Source organism: Felis catus, chromosome B1, assembly GCF_018350175.1.
Source record: "Felis catus isolate Fca126 chromosome B1, F.catus_Fca126_mat1.0, whole genome shotgun sequence".
NCBI lineage: Eukaryota > Metazoa > Chordata > Mammalia > Carnivora > Felidae > Felis > Felis catus.
Window position 1 is genome coordinate 129,514,390 of NC_058371.1, and position 23,044 is coordinate 129,537,433.

The 23,044-nt window shown below is 32.2% G+C and overlaps 1 protein-coding gene across 4 annotated transcripts in view; it reads right to left on the bottom strand.

Moving 5' to 3' along the window:
• CCSER1 (coiled-coil serine rich protein 1) overlaps nt 1-23,044 on the bottom strand; it is a 1,296,004-nt gene that overhangs the window by 272,873 nt on the left and 1,000,087 nt on the right. Inside the window, exon 11 of one of the 4 annotated variants that reach the window (XM_019829245.2) lies at nt 17,625-17,670. The exons of the other annotated variants lie outside the window; for them this stretch is intronic. Coding sequence (XP_019684804.1) covers nt 17,625-17,670 — 46 coding nt within the window. The remainder of the gene's footprint in view (nt 1-17,624; nt 17,671-23,044) is intronic. 4 annotated transcript variants of the gene reach the window in all.

Here is a 23,044-nt window from a genome sequence, read left to right on the forward strand (position 1 = left end):
TTTTTTACTTTTATCTCTGAGGGAAAAAAAAACAATTTAATTTATGCTACACTAATTCTGTTCTCTCTGCATCCTCAGTTTTTTTTTTTTAATTTTAATGTTTATTTACTTATTTGAGAGAGAGAGAGAAAGAGAGAGAGAATGAGTGGGGAAGGGCAGAGAGAGACAGAGACACAGAATTTGAAGCAGCCATGCTCTGAGCTGTGAGCACAGAGTCCAACGCGGGGCTTAAACTCACAGATCGCAAGAACATGACCTGACCCGAAGTCAGATGCTTAACTGACTGAGTCACCCAGGCGCCCCTGTATCCTCAGTTTTTAAAATGTGTTTGTCTTTATTATACACATAAGACATGCTTATTAAAACAGAAGAGGAAAAACATGAAATAAAAAGCTAGGAAATTTGTCAGAAGATGAAGACACACTCATTAGCCAAGAGTCTTTGAAGTATCTTGCAAGACTCATCTTCCCTAACTATTTTATTTACATTATTTGTTTAATTTCACCTTCTGCCTGAAATATTCTCATCTTTAAAGCAAGGACCTGTTATCTTTCAGGTCCACTGGGAATATCTTGTCATAAAGTCTTTTCTGACCCCTAATCTTAATTATATTTTGATGTACAATATTCACTATCACCTGAATAAGAAGCCAATTAAAACTTTCACTTTAAAAATTGTGCTAAGTTAAAATTGGTACAGCCACTACGGAAAACAGGATGGTACTTCCTCAAAAAATTAAAAATAGGATTACCATATGATCCAGTAATTCCTACTGGAAATCTTTCTTTACCCAAAGAAAATGAAAGCACTAATTTGAAAAGATATATGCATCTCCATATCTTTTTGCAGCCCTATCTACAATAGTCAAAAAAGGGAAGGAACCCAAATGTCCATCAACAGATTAATGGATAAAAATGTGGTACATATATACAATAGAATATTACTCATAAATATAAAAAAATATGATCTTTCCATTTGCAAATTAGGGAATGGATAGAGAGGAAACAATGCTAAGTAAAATAAGTCAGACAAAGACAAGATATCATTTTGCTCATATGTGGAATTTAAGAAGCAAATGAACAAAGAGAAAAATAGACAAACAAAAGACCAGACTCTTAAATAGAGAAAACAAACTGGTGGTTCCCAGAGGGAAGTGAGTAGGGGGATGGGTGAAATAAATAAAAGGAATTATGAATACACTTATGATGAGCACTGAGAAATGCATAGAATTGTTGAATTGTTATCTTATACACCTAAAACTAATATAGCACTGTATGTTTATTATACTTCAATTAAAAAAAGTTATTTTTGAAAATTGTGCTCAGTGAAAACGAGGGTTGTAGTAGATAAATTTGCATATTGTCTTGTTGACCTTTGTACATTTTTGGGTAGATTTTCAAAAATCTCTGGTCAAGTAATAAAAGCTCTCCAATCCAGTCAGAGATTATAAATGTATATTCCATAGAATTCTAATTCCACAGGACAATAATGTGTTCCTAAAATAAAAGGGGTGATATTATTAGGGAATCTAGCTAGCGCTACTTAACTTAGATAGCTAGATAGCTAGCTGTCTATCTATTTTTCTATCTTTCTATCATATATAATATATAAGCATGTCTCTACACCAGAAATTTTTGAAGACTTTACTTTGTTCATATACATTATAATCTCTAGGAGGAAAAATTAGTGTATGTGGAATTTTCCAAAGTGATTTGATCCCACTATCCTCCCACCTCCCCATTTAAAAGGAATGTTTTTAAGGGAGTAGTGTTCTATAGAAACACTAACAGAAATAGTACTTTAGCAAAATGAGTTTTTCATTTTTTACTCCATGCCAGAAAATTTTGGCCATAATCAATGTTAATCCCAGGCATATAAAACTATCTATTCTTCTATTTTTCATACTCTTGACTTAAGATTGTCCCATTTTAAAAGGTATTATATACTTGACTTGAGCCATAATGCATGGGATCAAATGCCAAATCACAAATAATTGGCTTTGTGACCTTGAGTAAGTTACTTGACCTCTCTGTGCCTCATTTACCTCATATATAAAAAACAGGAATTGTATTCTTGGGAATTATACAAGCCAAGTCCTATCCTTTTTCTGAATCAGGACTAGCTAAGTACTGTATTAAATAGTTTTCGTAATGCCTGTAGTGAAAAAATTGAATTAGTTTTTCCAGATTCTGTTACTTTTTTTGCTACATCAAAAATATATATAATTGAAAATGAATTGAAAACTTTTTAAAAATAAAAAAAAGAAAATCAGAAGGAAATACTATTAAATTTTACTGTCTATAATAATATCTAAGAAAACACAATTTATTTTTGGACAATTTAAAGATAGTTTAGTAATCAAAATAACATGACTCAATTTCAAGTTTGGAATAATGATCACTTCAGTTTTTTTTTTAAGTAAAGGTATATATAATTATGCTACGTTGAGCATTAACCATGTGGGTGATAATGTCACAAATAGAAAAAAAAGTATATATAATTCACCTATAGTATATTTTTGATATATGTGAAAGTCTAGGCATTTTAATTACAGAGTACGTTTACCTTGCAGTGATATAGTCTGTTATTAAAGAGTTGCTTTGTAAGACTATTTAAAGGAGAAATCAATATATAGATCCAGTATTTACAAATTTTACATTCCTTTAATTTATTTTATTCAAAATTGCCCTGTAAATGCTTCAAATTATCAAGTTAAAATCAAATTTAATCTCAGTGGCTTATGGTAAAGTGCCAATAACATTCTGAGTTACACATTAAAAAACTGACGGATAAATGAATCAAAGGTATGAATGTAAACAGAAATCTTCATTCTCTTTTATAGGATTTATCATGAAAAAAACTACAATTGGTGAAAGATGTGATACAATTTGCTATCATTTTCTGAGTACTTCAATTATAGTTTCCTCTCGAGGGATACACAAATACCCCACACATATGAGCTGACCCTCCATTTGACTGCAATCTCAGTCCATTTATGTTTCTATTTTGTAGCTGAATATGCAAGACAATGATTACTAATTTACATATCTCCTACCCCCACTGAACCAGGCAATTTCCCAGGTGCAGTGACTAACATCTCATAACCGAACAAATGAGATAATGACAGTAAATTTGATCAATACGGATTCCAGTTGTCGAAAAAAAAATAGGAATACAATAGGAAGGAAATAGCTATTCCCATATGTTCAGCATGTAAGGATTTTCAAAAAATTGGCCATCGTTAATATTTCATTCTCTTTTCTACATATTACCTATTAGCAACTTGGCTAGACTGACTTGATTTTAATCAACCAAGGAAAGGAAACCTAAAATAGTCCTAGGAATTAATTACAGAAACGTCTTTGATTTAATACACATTGTCTTCCAAATCTAAACCTAAGAATCCCTATGTTATGTGGAGAGAGAAGATGGGCAAAGGAAGGTGAGTAAAGAGGTAAGAACATGAAGGAAGGGAGATAGAAATGTGGAAGAAAATGAAAAGTAGAAGCATTAACTTTAGAGTGGTAAATGTAAAGATCCTGACTCCCAGTTTTCTATATCTTTCCTCCCTACACTGCAAGCCTCATTCCTCATTCCTACTCCATTTCCTCCTGTTACAAAAATACTATATGGAATTGATTCCTTCGAATCAGTCACCCTTCTATCTCTGAAGTTTGTTGAAAATCTGTATAACCTCAAACCTGATTTCAAGTGAAGGTTTTGAGGAACTGCTTCAGTAGTTTATTTCTTTTTCTAGTTACTGAATATTTTTATTTCAGTTGAAGAAAAACTCCAGTATTTCATTTTTAAAAGCCACATTATCATGCAAATACTTTGAGAGTGTGTTGTGCTTTATAGACATAAATCTTCATTTAGTTACTATAAAGCCACTAGGTTAAAAATTTTTGTTTTGATTTAGATTTTGCTATAAAATATTCTAATATGAAACATACCCAAATGCCTTTTAAAGCAAGCTATTTATATCCAATTACTATGATATATGTGAAAACACAAGCGGGCTGATTCATGCTATGATACTTAACACAAAAGAACAGATAGGATAATTGTGACACTCTATCATTAATGAGCCACATTACCCTAAAATAATGAAAAAACCCAACATCAACAAGAAAAAACAGACCTAGAAATTTCTCATTATATGCAATATTTATAAATATAAACATATTTTTAACTATTGGAAAGCTATTTTTTTCTAAAATAACTATTCATGATCTTTATAAAATAATATAGCTGGTAATCTAATTTTTGAAAAGATTTAATTTCCCATATTTCAGTAATTAAATATTGACATTATTTCTTTCAGAAACAAACACCAACTAACTTTTTATTTATTTTTTATGTTTTTTACAAATAACCTTTTAAATTATAGAATAATTTTCCCTAAGTTTTCACACTCAAAATCTTTATAGTATTTTGGAGTTTATTTAATAGTAGATGATTTATTATTTTTCCCTTTAAACACTTAAGATTTCTTTAAAAATTAATATTCTCTATTTATTTAGTCATTTAGTCTATCTTTCTAATACAAGAAATTTAAAAATGTTATTTAATCTGTGTACCAATGATGTTATCTAATTGAATTTTCTTTTTTTTTTCTTTTTCTTTTTTTTTTTTTTTTTGAGATAGAGAGAGAGTGAGAGTGTGCACATTCTCACATGAGCTAGGGAGGGGCAGAGGGAAAGAGAATCTCAAGCAGGCTCCACACTCAGCACTGAGACTGACATGAGGCTCAGTCCATGAATGTGGGATCATGACCTGAGCCAAAAACAAGAGTAGGACGCTTAACTGACTGAGCCACCCAGGCGCCTCAACTGCTGGTTTTAAAATAATAAATGATACAGAAAATATACTTAACCAAAGGGCTAATATATGGTAATATATTTCATTAGGGAACTTAAATTATATTTTCCCTTTGTTATTAGAATGAGATGACATTGTTGATTTTTTGGAAATTAAAAAGCCGGCCATATTTCATTAGTATAAACCCCTCAAAGTCAGGGGCTGTTTAGTTATCTTGTTAAGAGTACTATCTTGTTTCTAATATGGAACCTGGGCCATATTTTTTGAGTTGGTTTAGAACGATGGAAAGTATTTGTATTCCAAAGTCAGAAAACAAAACAAAACAAAAAAAACAGAAGTTGAATTCTGACTCTGCCATTGCACATTATACTGGGCTGAATAGTCACCCCCAAAATATATTTCCAAGTGGTAATCCAATTCATTCTGTGACTTTATCTGGAAATAGAACCTTTACAGGTATAATGAAGTTAATGATCTTTTAAAAAAATGTTTAATGTTTATTTATATTAAAGAGAGACAGAGACAGAGACAGAGAATGAGCAGGGGAGGGACAGAGAAACAGAGACAGAATCCGAAGCAGGCTCCAAGCTGCAAGCTGTCAGCACAGAGCCCAACGAGGGGCTCGAACTCACAAGCAGTGAGTTCGGAGTCAAAGTCAGACGCTCAACTGACTGAGCCACCCAGACACCCCAAGTTAATGATCTTGAGATGAGATGGCATCATCTTGGAATTACAGTGGTCTCCAAATCTAATGTCCTTATAAAAGACAGAAAAGGAAGACAGAGGGCCACACAGAGGGGAAGGCCATGTGAAAATGCAAGCAGAGATTGGAATAAATTCACAAGCCAAATACCAAGAATTGCCAGCAGCCACCAGAAGCTCTGAGATAGGCATGCCATAGATTTTCTTGTGAGCCTTCAAGAAGGAACCAACCATGCACATCTTTATTTGAGACTTCTGACCTCCAGAACTGTGAGAGAATAAATTCTTACTCTTTTAAGCCACCAAGTTTGTGAACGTTTGTTATGGCAGCTCTAGGAAATGGCTATAGGCATATAGTCACTATGAGAGTTAGATTTCTCATTTAAAAATGGGGCTAATGCCCATTTTCTATTTCTGTTAAGAAAATTAAACAAGATAGCTTAAATAAACCACTTACCCTGGTGTCTGATATCCAGCAGCACTCAAACATGTTGGTTTCCCTTCTGACAACCACTAAGTAGTCTCAACTAGTATTTCCCAAAGGAATGTTTCTAAAATATACTTGCCTTAGTAAGGAGTATAAATATAATTTGTATAAGTTTACATAAACTACAATCCATTAAAAAAGGCAATTTCCATGTATATTTTCTGCATTGTTGATGATTTAGAAACAGCATGATGCAAAAATTTAATTAAATGCAGTGAATATTAGTTATAAAGAAATTACGCAGCACTTTTAAAATCTCTTGCAATGTCAGGAAGTCAGATAGAAAATTTTCATCTTCTTCCCTGAACGTTTGCATTCGTGACCCTCCATCACAACTACCCACACTGACCTCAACATGAAGGGTAGAATGGGGGAATGAAAAAACAAGGGAAAGGACTGTCAACTCTTAACTCCTAAAGGGCCAGAGGGAAGCTTTTATAGCTCATAATTCATGACTAATTATACCCATAAATTCTTAGAGATTGGAAAAAAGTCCCGTAATTTTTAAAAGTTTTTAATCTTGACAGACTGACCTCACTTTATTTTTTGTTATTATTTTAAATATTTTGCCTTTTTGTTGGCTACTTCCCTACACAAGAGCAAAGAAACATATTCTCATTAATCGTAAATAAAAGGCAAAAAAGTCTGACTGTATATCACATTTTTAACCTAAATAATATCTTTCAGAAAATAAAATTTTGAAGAGACAGAGGCTACAAATCAAAAACTACTCCGAAATATGCATTGAATGGATTATGAACAGCAAGTTTTTATAAAAGAATTGCAGTGTCCAATTCATATTTATTTATAAGGAATGATTTTTTCCTTTCCAAGGTAAATTAAAACAAAAGCAATGATTAACAAATAAGTTAAAATAATATCTTATTAATTTTAGATACTAACATATAACAGATAAAAATGTAACTCAAGGCAAAAGTTCTTGATTTAACATAAGGATTTACCTCAATCTGTTGACCAGAGATTGATAACAAGTTTCTCATTTAAGTTGGATGTGTATCTATTATTTCCATCAACTTTCTAAATGCCATAAAGCCTACAAAAAAGGACACTAAGAAAATAAAAGTTGCATTTATAGATATTTACAACATTGTTCTAAATAAACAGCAGGACTTTTGAGTAGGGGGTGAAAGCAGAAGGGGTCCTAGAGAATGTTCTCCTGGGAGTCTCCCAGGAAAACTTTCCTCAAAGCAATTTCAGTCTCCCAAAATTATACTTTTAGTCTTTCATATTTAAAAACAAAGAATGAATTAATTTTTTATGGACAGATTTTCTGAACAAGATTCACATGAAAATTGTGTAAAATTCAATGTCAACTTTTTGATTTCCAATTTGAATTGTTACTGCTAGAGGAATCAGATGCTTAAGGGCCCCCAAACCCTAACCATATGTTCCCTCTGTAAATGTCACATGGGAAAGCAGATTATATATCATAAAAAGAAAGATGCATGTAGACCATGTAATAATACAGACAAGAAAATGCTCAATCACTGAGCTAAGTTGACTGATGTGCCCGTTTCCACAATAAATTATACCTACCAGGGGATCAATAATTCAAGTGTTTCCTGGATTATGCATGAAGGGGTATTTAAATGCTTGACCTCTTGACTTTAAAATTTTTTTTTGTCTGTATTAATGATAACCAAACCCTCTATTTATGGTTGATGATGTTTGTTTTCCTTAGATTTTATGTTGAGGCCTAATACAGCCACATTTTAAAGGTCATGTCAGGTTTTTCCAATTTAAGCTAATTTGCATATATAGATCCAAGATCTATTATGTATTGATTTTAGTTCTCAGAGACCAATCATAATTTCAAATGTTTACGTCTCTTGGAAGATATTTCATTATGTATTTATACAGGATGTATATTTTTCACTTTTAAGGAGTGAGAAATACGCCAGATCAACATGAACATGCTTGAACAATAAATGAGTTACGTGTCACCAGGTGAACAGGTTAATGGGTGTATTTAACACGTTATCTGTTTCAGGCCAACATGGAGGTATTTGGATACAAACGCAGTGTTTGTACATCAGGATTCTTAGTAAACTGAAGAATGCTACTCACCCAGAGATTATATGTGTGACAACAAATGAACTCATTTTAACTGATGTTTTAAATGATCAAAAATTGTGATACTTACTGATATTTATACATAATATTGTGATTGCCTTAACAATAATGAGACTTTATCCCCCCCTGAGGATCCAAGTAATGTATGTAGCATTCAAAGGACAACTCAAAATGGAGATTTCCTGATTTATGTTAAGGGAGTTGAATTCCTTGGTCTGATTGCTCTTAAGAAGCAAAAACAAATAAGCAACAACCATTTTTTGATCTATATTCATATCCAACCATCTTTAATTCTTTAAGATAAAGATTAGATCGTATGTCATAATTGCTTCATTTCACAAATTGACAAGTGGACTTAAAATAGTTTACAGGTTATCTGAGAAATCTAACAGTGCTTATTTAAACAAAATGTTGTACGAATAAAGAAAAATAACCTAAGTTTTAATAAGAAATCAGTGTCTTTTGCCAAAAATACAACACTTATTTTTAAAAAGAAAAATAAATAAATGACATTTGTTGTTGTGAATTTAGTTTTATCTCTAACAGAGAAACTGACCCTCTCCAACACTGCAAGGAAATTCCATTGCACAAATTACAATCTGTCTGCCCTATGAGCAATGTACAGCTGCTCAAAGAAACTGTGTTCAGCCCTCTGCCATGCTTTTCTACATGCTGCTTCATCCTCCTGGACCTGTTCTTTTTCACATTCTTCAATTGATTAACCTGTATTCAACTTTCAAGAGTTACTTGGGCATCATCTGTTAGTTTGACAGAAGAAAGAAAACTTCCCTAGGGCTGCCTGGGTGGCTTACTCAGTTAAGGGGTTAAGCAACCAGCTCTTCATTTAGGCTCAGGTCACTATTGCACAGTGGGGAGCCTGCTTGGGATTCTTTCTCTCCCTTTCTCTCTCTCTCTCTCTCCCCCTCCTCTCCTGTGATCTCTCTCTCTAGCTTGCTTGCTCAAAAATTAAACTTCAAAAAAATTTTTTTAAAAAAAGAAGAAAACTTCCCACAGAATTTAGGGAGAAAAAGACATGATATCTTGATAGAAACATTAAAGAACCTTGGAAGAAGAAGCAGAGAAATGGGTTAGAACCCTGGCTTTGCCACTAATGCTTGAACTTTGGAAAAATCGCTTGATCTCTCAAGAATTTATTTGTGTTGGATGGATTGAAATAAATAATCCCTAGGAGTATTTATAATTTCATATTTTTAGCCTATGGCAACTTATATTTTCTATTCGGAAACACTTAACCTATTTAAACCTTCAAGAAAAATCGTAACAGATTAAGTTCACTCTCAATATCCATTATATCACTGGGCCCAAGTATTAAATCTAAATATATTTACTAATATATTCCTTTAATATATTGCCTTAAAATAAGCTCTATATGTCATTAGTGGTCTTATCACTTATCTGTAAATTTTAATAAAGGCAGAATCTAGCATCTTGTGAGTACTTATAAACACTTATTAACATATAGAAGGTAAAAGAATTATAAAATAACAAGCATAAAAAATTTGACTACTTTGATAATGAGATTCCAGTTTAATGATCAGAAAGTTCCAAAGTTCTAAGAGAGTATTCTGATTATTCCTAATTCTTAAAGACAGTAACTTAATTCACTTAATTAGCTCACGAATTATTTAAAAGGAAAATATGAAAGTAAGATCATATTCCTTTTATTCTATATTCTAGTATTATCCCACAATATGTTTCTTGTCTGTTAAATTTAGTACTTCAATTTGTAATCTTTAAATGTCATTCTGTTTAAGAATGAGTTCAGAATAGGCAAAAGTCCCTTGATTAATGAAAAATTTTGGTTAAACCATATCATAATGCAAAATTAGTATTTAGGTTAAAACAGTTCAAGCATTTTAACAGTTTTTAATTACAAAAGAATGTAGCAATTTTGGTAAGAGAAGACTGCAACAACATGACAATACAAATTATACAAATCATTGAGTATAAAAATATAGAATAGCAAAGGAATTAATGAACCATTCAGACTTTAACAGCATGGGTTCCTGCCTTTCCTCTATACCATACTGGGTGCACAGTTTCTGCTTCATCTTTAACTTTAATACCCATAATAAAACTGTATGATATTTAAGTGCATATATACACCATAAGAAATTTCTGCAAAATATCTGTAACAGAGGTAGGAGGCATAAACTGTAAAAATATTGTGAATATGATGCTGTTGGCTATACACCTGTATTCCCACAAAATTTACATTCAGAAACCAATCCTTAATGAGATAGTATTTTCTTGCCTTTGGGAGGTGATTAGGTCATGAGGGTGGAGCCCTGATAAATGGGATTAGTGCCCTTTTATCAGGGCACTAATCAGAGACTCCAGGGAGCTCCCTCACCTCTCCTGCCATGTGAAGATAGAGTAAGAAACTAGCCATGAGGAACCAGGAAGTAGGTTCTCACCAGACACCACCTGCTGACTGTAATCTTGAAATTCCCAGCCTCCAGAACTGTGAGAAATAAACATTTGTTGTTTAAACCACGCAGTCTATATGGTATTCTTGTTATAGCAACCAGAACAGACTAAGATAATGCTCTTTTTGGTAAAACCTTAGTAGTAAATATAACTTAATCTCATTTAAGATCTACAAATTAAATCATAACATGTCATAAATCATATATGAATCTAAAACAGATATTTCTATATATGATTTTTTTAAGGCCAAGTTTATATTTAGTTTCATTTATTCCATTTCCCATTTCATCACTTCTTCCTTTAACATTTCTTGTAATGAAGGCCTGCCAGCAATGAATTTTCTCAGTGTTTTTTTCTGGAAAAGTCTTTATGCCACCTTTATTTTTGGAAGATATGTTCATTGACTACAGACTTCTGTGTTGCCACTTTGTTTTTCCCTTTTTGAAATTTTAGAGACATCACTTCACCACCTTCTAATTTGCAGGGTTCTTGATGAGAAATCTACTGTAATTCTCATCTTTGTTCTTCTGTATATAATGTGTTTATTTCCTCTCCTCTGGCTACCTTCAATGTTGTCTTTGATTTTCAGTGGTTTGAATATGACATGTCTGGGTGTGTTTTTTGTTGTTGTTACTCTTCTTTATCTGTTCATTGTTTTTTAAGCTTCTTTGTATCTGTAATTTGGCATATGTCATTAAGTTTAGAAAACTAATGGCCATTATTTCTCAATTTTTTCTTCTGCCTTATTCTCTTTTTCCCACTGAGATTTCAATTATACCTAAGTAAGACCACTTGATATTGCTCCACAGTATTGTTCTTTTATTCCCCCCCACACCCCTGGTTTTTTCTCCCCTTTTATTTTTTAGGTTAGGTAACTTATGTTGACCTATCTTCAAGTTCATTGATTCTTTCCTCAGCTCTGTTGAGTTTCCAGATCAGACCATCACAGGCATTCTTCATCTCTCCTTCTGAGCTTTTAATAATTAGCTTTGGTATCTGATTCATTCTTACAACTCCATCTCTGCTGAAATTACACATCTATTCTTACTTGTCATCAAACTTTTCCACCAGAGTATTTAACATATTAATTATGGGTATTTTCACTCTTCTTTATGATATTTCCAATATCTGCAGCGATATCTGAATCTGATTCTGTTGCTTCTCCTATCTCTTGGCAGTGTGTTGTTTTTTTCTTGATTTTCTTTGTGCCTCAGAATTTTTGTGGGAAGCCAGACATCTTGTGTAAGGTGTAGAGATTTAGGTCAATAAACTATATTCTTGAAAATAGGCATGTCATTCCTTCTGCCAGAGGTTTGGTATGGGAATCTAGGTCAGTCTAGGCAGAGTTGAACTGGGTTTGTTGCTACAGTTACCCACAGGCTTCAATTTTCTCTAACCACACCTTTCATTTAGGGTCGGGATAGTTTGCCAGAGCGTTTTTCTAACTGTTGGCTCCACTTTCATCTTTAGTCTCTCCTTTGTGCTGTGTCTCCAGGAGGGCTTCTCTCCATATTGTTGTAATATTCCTACCCAAATTCCTCTATTACTGATAACCCAGTGCTTGTTAGTCTGTGGCACATAGAGAGAGGCATTTTCTGCTCCTGTGATTAACCCTAAATCTTAGGCAGGCACTGTGTCCTTGGGTCTCACAGATGCAGCCTTTCAGTGATTCAGCCTCCCCACCTGCTTGTAGTTCTGGGCTTATCATATATTCCTGTCCCTGTCTCAGGAATAAAAGATTTTTTTTTCTATTCCCCCAACTGCAGTGAGTTTTCATCAGTGGGTCTGCTGTTCTCCCTGTATTTTGGGTGTCTGTTTTGTACGGATAATAGGAAGGAGAACCTGGATGGAGTTTTGTGCTTTTCCTACAGCAGCTGCTATTCCCTTCTTTAAATCGTTAGCTCAAGGAACACTTTCTCAGGAATCTTGCAAGATGTTTTTGTGAGTATCCAGTGAAATCTGTAAAGAAGAGCCTATAAGTGGGTGCACATTCTCATTATACTTACATCCTCTTGCTAGCCCACATTCGACCCCTACCAATTTGTTAATTAGAAATTAACAGAATTCTTACCGTTACCTAACTTTGCTGTATCTAGTCTCTCCTTGTAAACTGTCATTTTACTTCTGACTCAGGTAACTCGGTTGCCCTGTTACTGTAGCTCTCTGACATTTGAAAAAAAGTTGTGGATTTTTATTTTTTCAGGTTTTTCTTTTGTTGTTGTTATCATAAGGGTGGGAACCAGGTTCTTTCTAGCTTTTTACATCCCAAGTTAAACCAAACATCTACATATAGCTTTAGCATATATTTATTATCTAAATAACTTCAATAACCTAGAATAATAATCATGATTGTCTATAAATCAAAGGAGATGACATATATTTGTGTTAACTGAGTATAGCTTTTACTTTTTAGGAGCTCAAAATTGTAAGCTCAATTGTAAACCAACCATTAGTTTGGTTTCAAAAGAATGACAATATTGAGAGTTTTACTTCTGTAAGATTATAACATAGATTACACTTTTCTTTTGGATCTTTTCTACTTTCTAGTAATCAATTATACTAGTTTGTCTCCTAGTAGTTGTATATTAATAATTTCTTCATGCCACTTAAAGTGTTTTCTTGCTATTCTCTTTGTGACTGAAACCTCTCTTCTGAAGAACAGAACTTTCTCATTCCCAGATGTATATGTACATTTAACTGCAAACTTAGACACAATGCACTTTCTAAGAAAGCAGAGCTATTTTGCTCATGTAACATTTGAAGCAACCCTACCAGCCATGACTTCTGAAGGTGTATTTCAAAGGTAGTGATAGTAAAGTTTTGTTATTTCTCACTATTGTTGAAATATGTACCTTTATTATTTCTAAGTAGATCAAAGAATGAGGAAAACAAGTAAAATCAAAGTTACACCTAAAATAGGAAGATAAATAATGCAAAGATATTGTGTGGGATGATAGAGTCAGAAAAGAAAGGGAAATGACAACAAATAAATTGATAAACCAAAAAGGAAAGGGAATAAATCAGAAGGCACAGTGGAAAAACTAGTTTGAAAAATCTGTTTGTACAAGTACAGCCTAGCATCTTAAAAACCTTCATTCTGACTTTAAGATTAATGTCATTATAGTTTGCTCTCCTGCCTTTCCTCTTAATTTGTTGTTTTTCATCACTTACTGATGAAATCGTTTGGAACTTAAAATTCACTTTTCAGCTCTAAAAGCAAAGCAAAAAAAGAAATGATTGAAAATTAGGGTAAGTAAGCTAAAGCAAATGAGAGGGAAACATACTTTGAAAAACTGACCGTGTACATTTTTTTTGATAAACTGAATAACAACGATTGCTGTCTCATAGAATACTTTTATATTTTCAAGGATAGATTGAAGTACAATGTGAAAAGTCCTATGGAAACATTTAATCTTTCAATTATATGTAGCTAAATTGTTTCCCTTTATTTTTAGGCTAATTCTCTACCTATTTGTCAAACAGCAAAAAAAAAGTGTATGTTGTAAACATACAGTTTAGTTCTATTTGTATTATAAAGGCAACTTCTATCTGATTCTGAATAGGTAGGTAATATTATTATCATGTGTAGCCATTTCAATTAAGTTGACATTCAACTATCTGGAGATGACTTAACTAAATTAGGTAAATACCTCTGAATAGATTGCATATAAATATTTGATGCTCCTTTTTATAAATTGAGAAATAATAAAGCCATGCTAAGAAATGAAAGAAAAACATTTACATTTAATTATTTTAACCAAAAAAATTTTGAACTGTTGCATGCATTTTGCAATACGATGTTCACAGTTTTTCTACAAAAAATATATTTATGGTTTATTAAATTTTAGAGCTGGTTTATGAAATTTTAGGATATTCCTTTGAAAAAAGGTAAGACACATTCCTGTTAGAAGTGTATGCTGTGCTAGGGGCACTTGTACCCCAATGTTTATAGCAGCACTTTCAACAACAGCCAAAATATGGAAAGAGCCTAAATGTCCATCAGTTGACAAATGGATAAAGAAGTTGTGGTTTACCTATACAATGGAATACTACTTGGCAATGAAAAAGAATGAAATATGGCCTTTTGTAGCAACGTGGATGGAACTGGATAGTGTTATGCTAAGTGAAGTAAGTCATACAGAGAAAGACAGATACCATATGTTTTCACTGTTATGTGGATCCCAAGAAACTTAACAGAAGACCATGAGGGAGGGGAAGGGGAAAAAAAACAGTTACAGAGAGGGAAGGAGACAAACCATAAGGGACTCTTAAAAACTGAGAATAAACTGAGGCTGATGGGGGGTGAGAAGGGGGGAAAGTGGGTGATGGACATTGAGGAGGGCACCTGTTGGGATGAGCACTGGGTGTTGTATGGAAACCAATTTGACAATAAATTTCATATTTTAAAAAAAGTGTATGCTGTGTAATTTAGAACACTTATAGTATTTAGTATAGCATACAATAGAAAATAATAACCTATGTGAATCAGTTCCTATATTTTGAAGTGTTGAGATAATACTGTATGGGTCAGATCTTTGCAAATTTTTTTTCAAATATTATAAATCTCAACTCACATAAATATAGAGTTGGTCTTACAAGCATAAGATAACCCTTTACTCACTAAATTGATTATAGATTTTTAAACCAGCAACCAGTTTGAAATTAAGAAGTCAACATCATTTGAATAGATGATCTATCCTTTTAGTATTTAACAAAAACTGTACTGTTTACATGCAAATAAATTTTCAAGACTCCCAGTTCCCCAAGTTAATCATTCCACAAGCATTTCTCTGAAAGTGAAAAGTATTAACTAAGACTATATTACTTTCAATTTAACTTTGATCAATTATTAGTAGCAAATACAGGCATATTGGAGTGGGCTTGATAATTAAAAGCCACATCATGCTTAGGGAGATGGAGATGTAAATTCTCTCATTATATATTCATAGCCTTTCTAATTACCTCATCATGTAAGCAATCCCTCTTTGTTGCTAGATTCTGTTTCGGGTTATCACCAAAGGAAATTGTGAAACTGGATATATTTCAAAATAAAGTGGCAGCTATAGAACAAAGAAGTCCTGGATACTAAATATAAAAAAAAAAAAAGAAAAAAAAAAGAAAGAATGAAACTTTATTTAATTGTAACCTAGAGAAAGTGTTAGTCACCACTTCTGACATAGTCACTAATGTAAAATACTAGAGTGAGTAGCCAACTGTAAGATATCCACATATCTTAAAATCTTAAAATTCACACTGATTTTAGGGAACAAGGCAGGAATAGAGATATTTAAAATCAATATTCTGACATTCATATGTAGAATAAAACATTCACTCTTTCAATATAATATCTTTGATAAGCACCACAATTACAAATACTTAAGTCTCCACTAATACGTAACTCAGAGATCCTAAGACTTAACATGACCAAAAGGAAATGTGATAATTCATAATTATCCAAATTCATTAAGCTTACTATTTCCAAGTCCACATGTTTAGGAGGGTAATATCCATATTGGTTTATATATTGAGGCACAGAATACACTTCAACTTTAGATTCTCTTACTTAGACAAACCATGCATCATTTTGTTTTTCATTCTGTTTTTAATAGCATTAACTGTTATTTAACCAGAACAAATTATTTGAAATCTCAAATATTTAATATTATTTTCCTATGCACTTTGATTCTGTGAAAGTGAGAAATAAGATTAATCCAAATTTTTGATTATACTTTCATATTCTTTATTTTCCTACTCATAATTATTTTCAGAACACTTATAATGAACTCACATTTCCAGAAGTTTCTAGTAACAATACCTCCTCTATTTCCCTAACAATAGATATTCTTCTATCTTCAATGCAATATCTAAATTCAATCTTCTATTCATTATAGCAAATCTTTCTGCCACAACCTTATTCATAATAATTCAGAAATTCAAAAGTCTTTCATGAAATGTGAGATAATAAAGTGCATATTTTGATTGTTGTTTGAGCAGTTTTATAATAATGCAAAGTGCTGCAATTTTTTAATTGATTCACAGATCCTCCTCAGTGAATGTGATCAAATTGTATGTTTCTTCTGCCGATAGGGAAGAAAAGCATTATAAACACAGTACTGTGGCTTTGAATCACCTTCAAAATCACATTAAGATGGACCTATTTGCTATTTATTGCTCCACATACTTAGAATCACGTGGTTTATTGCTGCAGCAGTCTATAAAAGGTGGTAAACAGCCATGATTTTCTGATATGTGGAAAAAGAGGAAAGACATGAATGGAAATGGGCAATGAAAATAGCTCTTTCTCAAAGTCTGATGGCACTTTGGAGATTCTACATATTAAATTTACATATACATCTCTCACTGAAAAAAGTTCATGTTAAAGCAGACAAGCTGTCACAGAAATCTCCTGAGCTGAAGTGCAAATATCTGACTCTCTGCCAAGGTGCATATATTTATAATACAGCTGAGCAAGGTTGTAAAATCCGGGATTTCTATCTAAAAATTTATAGACTATTTTCAATTTTTCTAAATATGATGACTTGGAAATAAACTAAAGTGGTTAGAAAGTCAAGTTTTCTTTAAATTCACTAGAAACAGGATTTATTTCAATGGATTTCCATTTCAAGGAAAGAGGTCTCATTAGCTGTGTGGCAAAAACACAGCTGTGTATGATATAAGAGCTCTGGGAACAAGTATGTAAAAAGAAGTTAGGATTTAAGAAACCTTACTGATTCATTTGACACAGAAAGTACTATCACTGTTGCTATCACGGTTGCACTGAAAATAAACTTAAGAGCCTCTTCTATATTTGCCGCAGACTTTGAGTCATTACTGAAGCTTCAACACACTTGGCCACATCGCAATGCGGTTTTCTTAAATGGGCTGGATAATGACAAACAGATAAGGAAGAGGCAAAGGGAACCAACCGTTTGCTACGAACACATTGTAGGTAATATACAACATTGGGGATTGCATATTGACCGTAGGGCACTTGGTCTCAGCATGCCATGCTACAGCACAGGAACACATAGCCATGGTTACAACACAGAGCTGAATTTAAGAGACTCACATAATTGCCTGCGAGAAGGTACAGGAGCACTTCCATAAGCTGTGCCCTGTAAATAAAACACATTTTTTTTTTTTTGGAGCAACTAATCATTGGTAACAATAGAAAATGGTGGAGGAATGAATAAAGAATATGAAAAGAAATACAAAATAAAGATGATTTAAAATATTTTTATTCAATAAGGCTTTTGAGTTACTGTATTTGGAGGTATATATGTTAAGATAATACATGGAGGAAATTAAGAAAAATATATGTAATGCACCAAAATAAGAAGATAAAATAAAAATTACAGCAAAAGATGGGAACATTTAAATTTGACAGAGAGTTTTGTGAAAAGTAGAACACACATGATATTTATGAAGTGGCCTCCTTAAAAAGTAGGTTCCCTTGCACCAATTCCTTAGCTGATGCAAACATTTTCTCAAAGTCTTAAACTAAGCAGTGTACTAGTACTTGCTCTTTTCTTTTTCTATCTCAAATACCGTACAAAATAAAACTAATGACCTCAATAAAATGGCCCTCATCTGTGTATCAATAAAAGTTAATCACTGAAAAACAGCATAATCAAATGGAAAGAGAAAGTTATTAAATAAAGATATTAATGGTGTATGATGGACACCTACGTTAGGACAACCACATGCTGAATACTTGCTATATTCTTCCAGTTGACAACGCTCTGCACAAACACAGATTGTAATTCAAATTAATTATTTTTATTTCTGACACTGATCTCTGTCACAAAATTACATTATAGTATACTCAAGGAGAAGTTTTTAAGTATTAGGTACATATAGACCTCTGTGAAAGTCAATAGTTCATTCTAAATATAATAACTTAGAAAAGACAAGAAAATTTGAAAAAGGTAAATTAATATTTATTGAAAATTTATTCTCTGAAGCTCCCATGCTTAGCATGTGAAAAGCATTATCTCATTTGGTTTCCACAATAGTTCCTGATATAGTTACAATTGTTTACTTTTGTTTAGTATTCCAGTTTTTGCTAATAACAAAACCCTCTTTAGAATGATTAAATAACTTTAGATTCAGTTTAGAATCAGTTTAAAGAGCTATTCACTTTTTAAAGGCTAGTTAAATAATTAAAATGAGAGATCCACAAAATAATCTCTGTTGTTGGCCTTAATGAATTTTCCTTCTAATTAGCATAGTAAACACTAGTATTATGGGCTTGGTTCCTATAAAGGTATACTTATGAGGAAAATTATAAGTTATTTCTTTACCCATTGCTCCTACATGTGGATAGCCTCCCCCAATTATCAATACCCCCTCCCCCCCAACCCAGAGTGGTACGTTTATTACAATTGATAAACCTACACTGACATATTTCTATCATCTAAAATCCATAGTTTACCTAAGGATTTGCTCTATTTGTTTCATTGAATTCAGTGGGTTTGGACAAATGCATGACATGTATCTACCATTATAGTATTATACAGAGTAGTTTCACTGTCCTAAAAATCCTCCACCTATTCCCACCCCCCAACCTTCACCCTTAACAACCACTGGTTTTTATACTCATAATTTTGCCTTTCCCAGAATATTAAATAGTTAGACTCATTCAGTATACAGCATTTTCAGATTGGCTTCTTTCATTCAGTAATATGCATTTAAGGTTTCTTTATGTCTTTTCAAGGCTTGATGGTTCATTTCCTTTTAGTACTGAAAAATATTCCATTGTCTGGATGTACCACAGTTTATCCATTCACTTGTTAAAGATCATCTTGGTTACTTCTCAGTTTGGGAAATTATGAATAAAACTATTACAAACGTCTGTGTGCAGATTTATGTATGGACACAAGTTTGCAACTCAGTTGGGTTAATATCAATGAGGGCCATTACCGAATTGTATAGTAAGTGCATACTTAATTTTGTAAGAAACTTTCAAACTGCCTTCCAAAGTGGATGGACCTCTATAGCATCTTTTATAAGTAAAAATGCCATCAAATGTCAGCATAAAGACTAAATATAGCCAAAATGATAAACCTAAGATAGTTCATTTCCAAAGTCTTCATTTTGTTGGACCTTGACTTTATAAACTAATATATATGTATCAGTTAAGAAAAAAGGAGAGTAAATATTATTATTTTTTAAAGTAATATTTGGTTTGGAATAATGAATCATCAGAAAGCACCATAAGAAAACTATGCATTGTTAAAAACTTATTGGGCTTAAGAAGATTGCTTAGGATATATAATGTAGAACCAGGAAGAGAAATATTTAGGGAAACATGATGACTTAAGCCTAGATTCTCCAGTTCATCCACATAATTTTCTTTCTAACTCATTTTCTCTCTAAAGGATTGATTTAAAATTCCATCCCTAATTTGAGACTATAAATTAAAGCAATAATTAACAATAATTAAAGGCAATAAAATGTCAAAATCGAAATATTGAACTTATTCATCCAATGCTTGGTAAAGAACAAGCCAGCATTCACATTAAATGCAGGAGCTTATTAAATTCAGCAGAGAAATACTTCTCTTCTGTATTTTTTTTTACTATACAGACAGGGTAGTTCATGGATATCATTACACTTATTTAATATTTTTTCAGTAGTTTATAGCACATAATGTGCTTATTTTATATGTATTGCTATATTAGAAGTGACAAAATTCACTGAAGCACATTATCTCTATATGATATATTTTTTCCACATTTCCAGTAGAGGCTATTCTCTGGATTATGTGAGTATGCTGGTTCTCATTATAAACCATCTTAGTTATAAATAAGAACTGAAATAAGCACAAGATTCTGCAACAAGGAAAAAAATATGAAAACTAGAATCCCATGAAAAAAAGGCAATAAATAAATACCTTAAAGAGCACCAAAAAAAAAATGATAAACTTCCTTAATATCTTCCTACTCCTCTGGAAGCATTTAAGAAAAAACAGATTGTAGGTGTACTCCACAATCCAGAGATAGAAAAGAGGAATGTACATTCTGTTTGGGGTAAGAGCTAACACCATTCTTACTTGTGAAAAATGTTAAAGTAATATCTCAGTTACAATTGAATAAGAATTTAGAACTTATTCACTAGCCCCAGGCACACACACCAAAAAGCAAAACAGTGACAGACATAGAATGGAAATATGAATATAAAAAAATTCTTAAATAACCCTTTATCGAAAAGCGTTGGGCCAAGTGTTTTTCAGAATCCAGTATTATTTAGAATTTGCAAAGTAACACCTCTAGCCAACTCTAGGGCTAGAGTAATCAAAGACATTAATATTTCTGCAGCAAAAATATGATAATCCCACTGTGATTTAAAGAAATTATAAGTAGCTTCTTGTTAATTTAGATCAGGTCAGGTTTGGTTACCAAATAAGTCATAGAAAATCTTTGGGTTTTCAAGGAACTTTATTTGCTTGTTCTTGTTTTTTTGTTTTGTTTTGTTTTTTGTTTTTTTTTTTTTTTTTGTTTTGGCTCTCAGAATTGCAGATAAGAGATTAAAGAGCTATACAATTATTAAAGATAATGTAATTAGAAACCAAGTAAGTGAAATTTTTAGAAAATTAGAATTTCCATTGCCTTTTCTTAGGTCCTCATAAAATTAAAGTTCTATTGATAAAGAAATGGTTTAAGAAACAATTAGTTATTCAAGAAAGTAGATTTAAGATTTAGCATTTGAAGAAGAATGTTCAACTTCTAGAATAATTACAAATAAAAGAAAAATTGACCTTTGTCCCATCACAGTATGTATATATGGAAATAGTAGGATTTAATTGATATAACCATTCTAAATGCTGAAATAATATGATTTTAAATGATGACAAGATATGTCTGATAAATACCAATATTTTTACGTTCCTTCTATTTAAGCTAAATTAATTAGCTAATTAATTAATTTCTATTTAAACTTATAAGGGTAAACCTTTAAGTTTATATATACCACTCAGAACTGTCCTCAAGGACTAATTAACAGAGATGGGTCAATAGTTCATGAAATATGTAGGTTATAAAATACTTGGCAATTCCTTGAAATTGGAAACTATTCAGATGTATGAATTTTAGACACCTAAATTATATAAGAAACAACCTTATTAGTTTTGGGCTTACTTAGATTCTTGCTTTGATATTTAAACCTTTATTAAAACACCCAAATTGAACATATTAAAGTATTATCTATTTTAAAATCTTCCTTGGATCATTGAGCTGCCCGAGGCATGCCCTTGATCTACCACCCTGGATGACTCAAGTGATAGAGTTACTTTCTCATTAATCAAACCAGGCAGTGCACAGAACTTGCAAGATGAAAGTGCCTTTAAATAGATTGCACTTTTTGTACCCAGTTTGTTATCTTTACATGACCAAAAATAGTGATAATCAGGCTTAATATCTACTATTAGCATTTCAGACCTCATTTCAAGAATAATTCTGCCATGTTTTTAATTTGAAGGTAGTGCAGTAAAATTGAGACAAACAAGTAAGATTTGGTGTTAGATATTTAGCTGCCAGAAAGGGAAGAAAGAAAAGTGGTGGTTTTTTTTTTTATGAATAAAAGAAAAAAATTACAGCGATTTGTGAGATACTTTCCTTTATTTTCTCAACAACCTGGTAGAAACTCAGAAATGAACATCTGTATGGTAATAACGAATCACATTCTGACAGCCTCCAAATAATGCAACCAGATCTAAACATTTCTATTTCTATTCAGGAAATAATCACAGTGAAAATTCTTTGAGAAAATTAAATTTATGCCCTTCTTTTTTACCTACCTCTAACAGTATTTACCATAGTACCCACGTGTAATAAATTCACCATACATATTTAACAAACATTTGCAATACAAACTTTGCTATCATTAACTTTAAAACATGACTAGTTTTATGAGATCTAATTGAGGTATATGAAAACATACAAGTTTTCTTACATAAACTTTGCTTTAAATTATTTTTTTTTCTTTTCTTAAATTGACCCTCTTGAAAGTAATTTATCTGCAATTTTCAATAATATATCTCCTGCTAGTACTTCAGTAAGAAACATAAGAGGTAAGTATGAACTTTCAAAGTACACTGAGAATATGAAATATAGTATCACCCATAAGGAAAACACAAATTCCTCTGCATGCTTTATATCATTTTAACTTACAATAGTAATCACCAACTTACTGTATTTCCTAGGGATTTCCCAAGGCACAGCCAAAGGCAATCAGTTCCTCCCAGCTAGTCATAAATGTCCTATGTTTCTTTCATTGCTTAAATATTGCCCTAAGCCCTTTCCTTTTATTATATGCCTTTGAAATGGAGTGAACCATGTCCCAAAAGACCCTTACCAAGAAGAAAGTTGACATTTGCAACAATAAGAAGCAGCATGCACTGTGTGTGAATATGAGGGCCTAAAAGACTTGACATATCGTCCCTCTAATTATTTTAGTCTTCTCTGGTAGTGTGCTCATTTATTATCAATA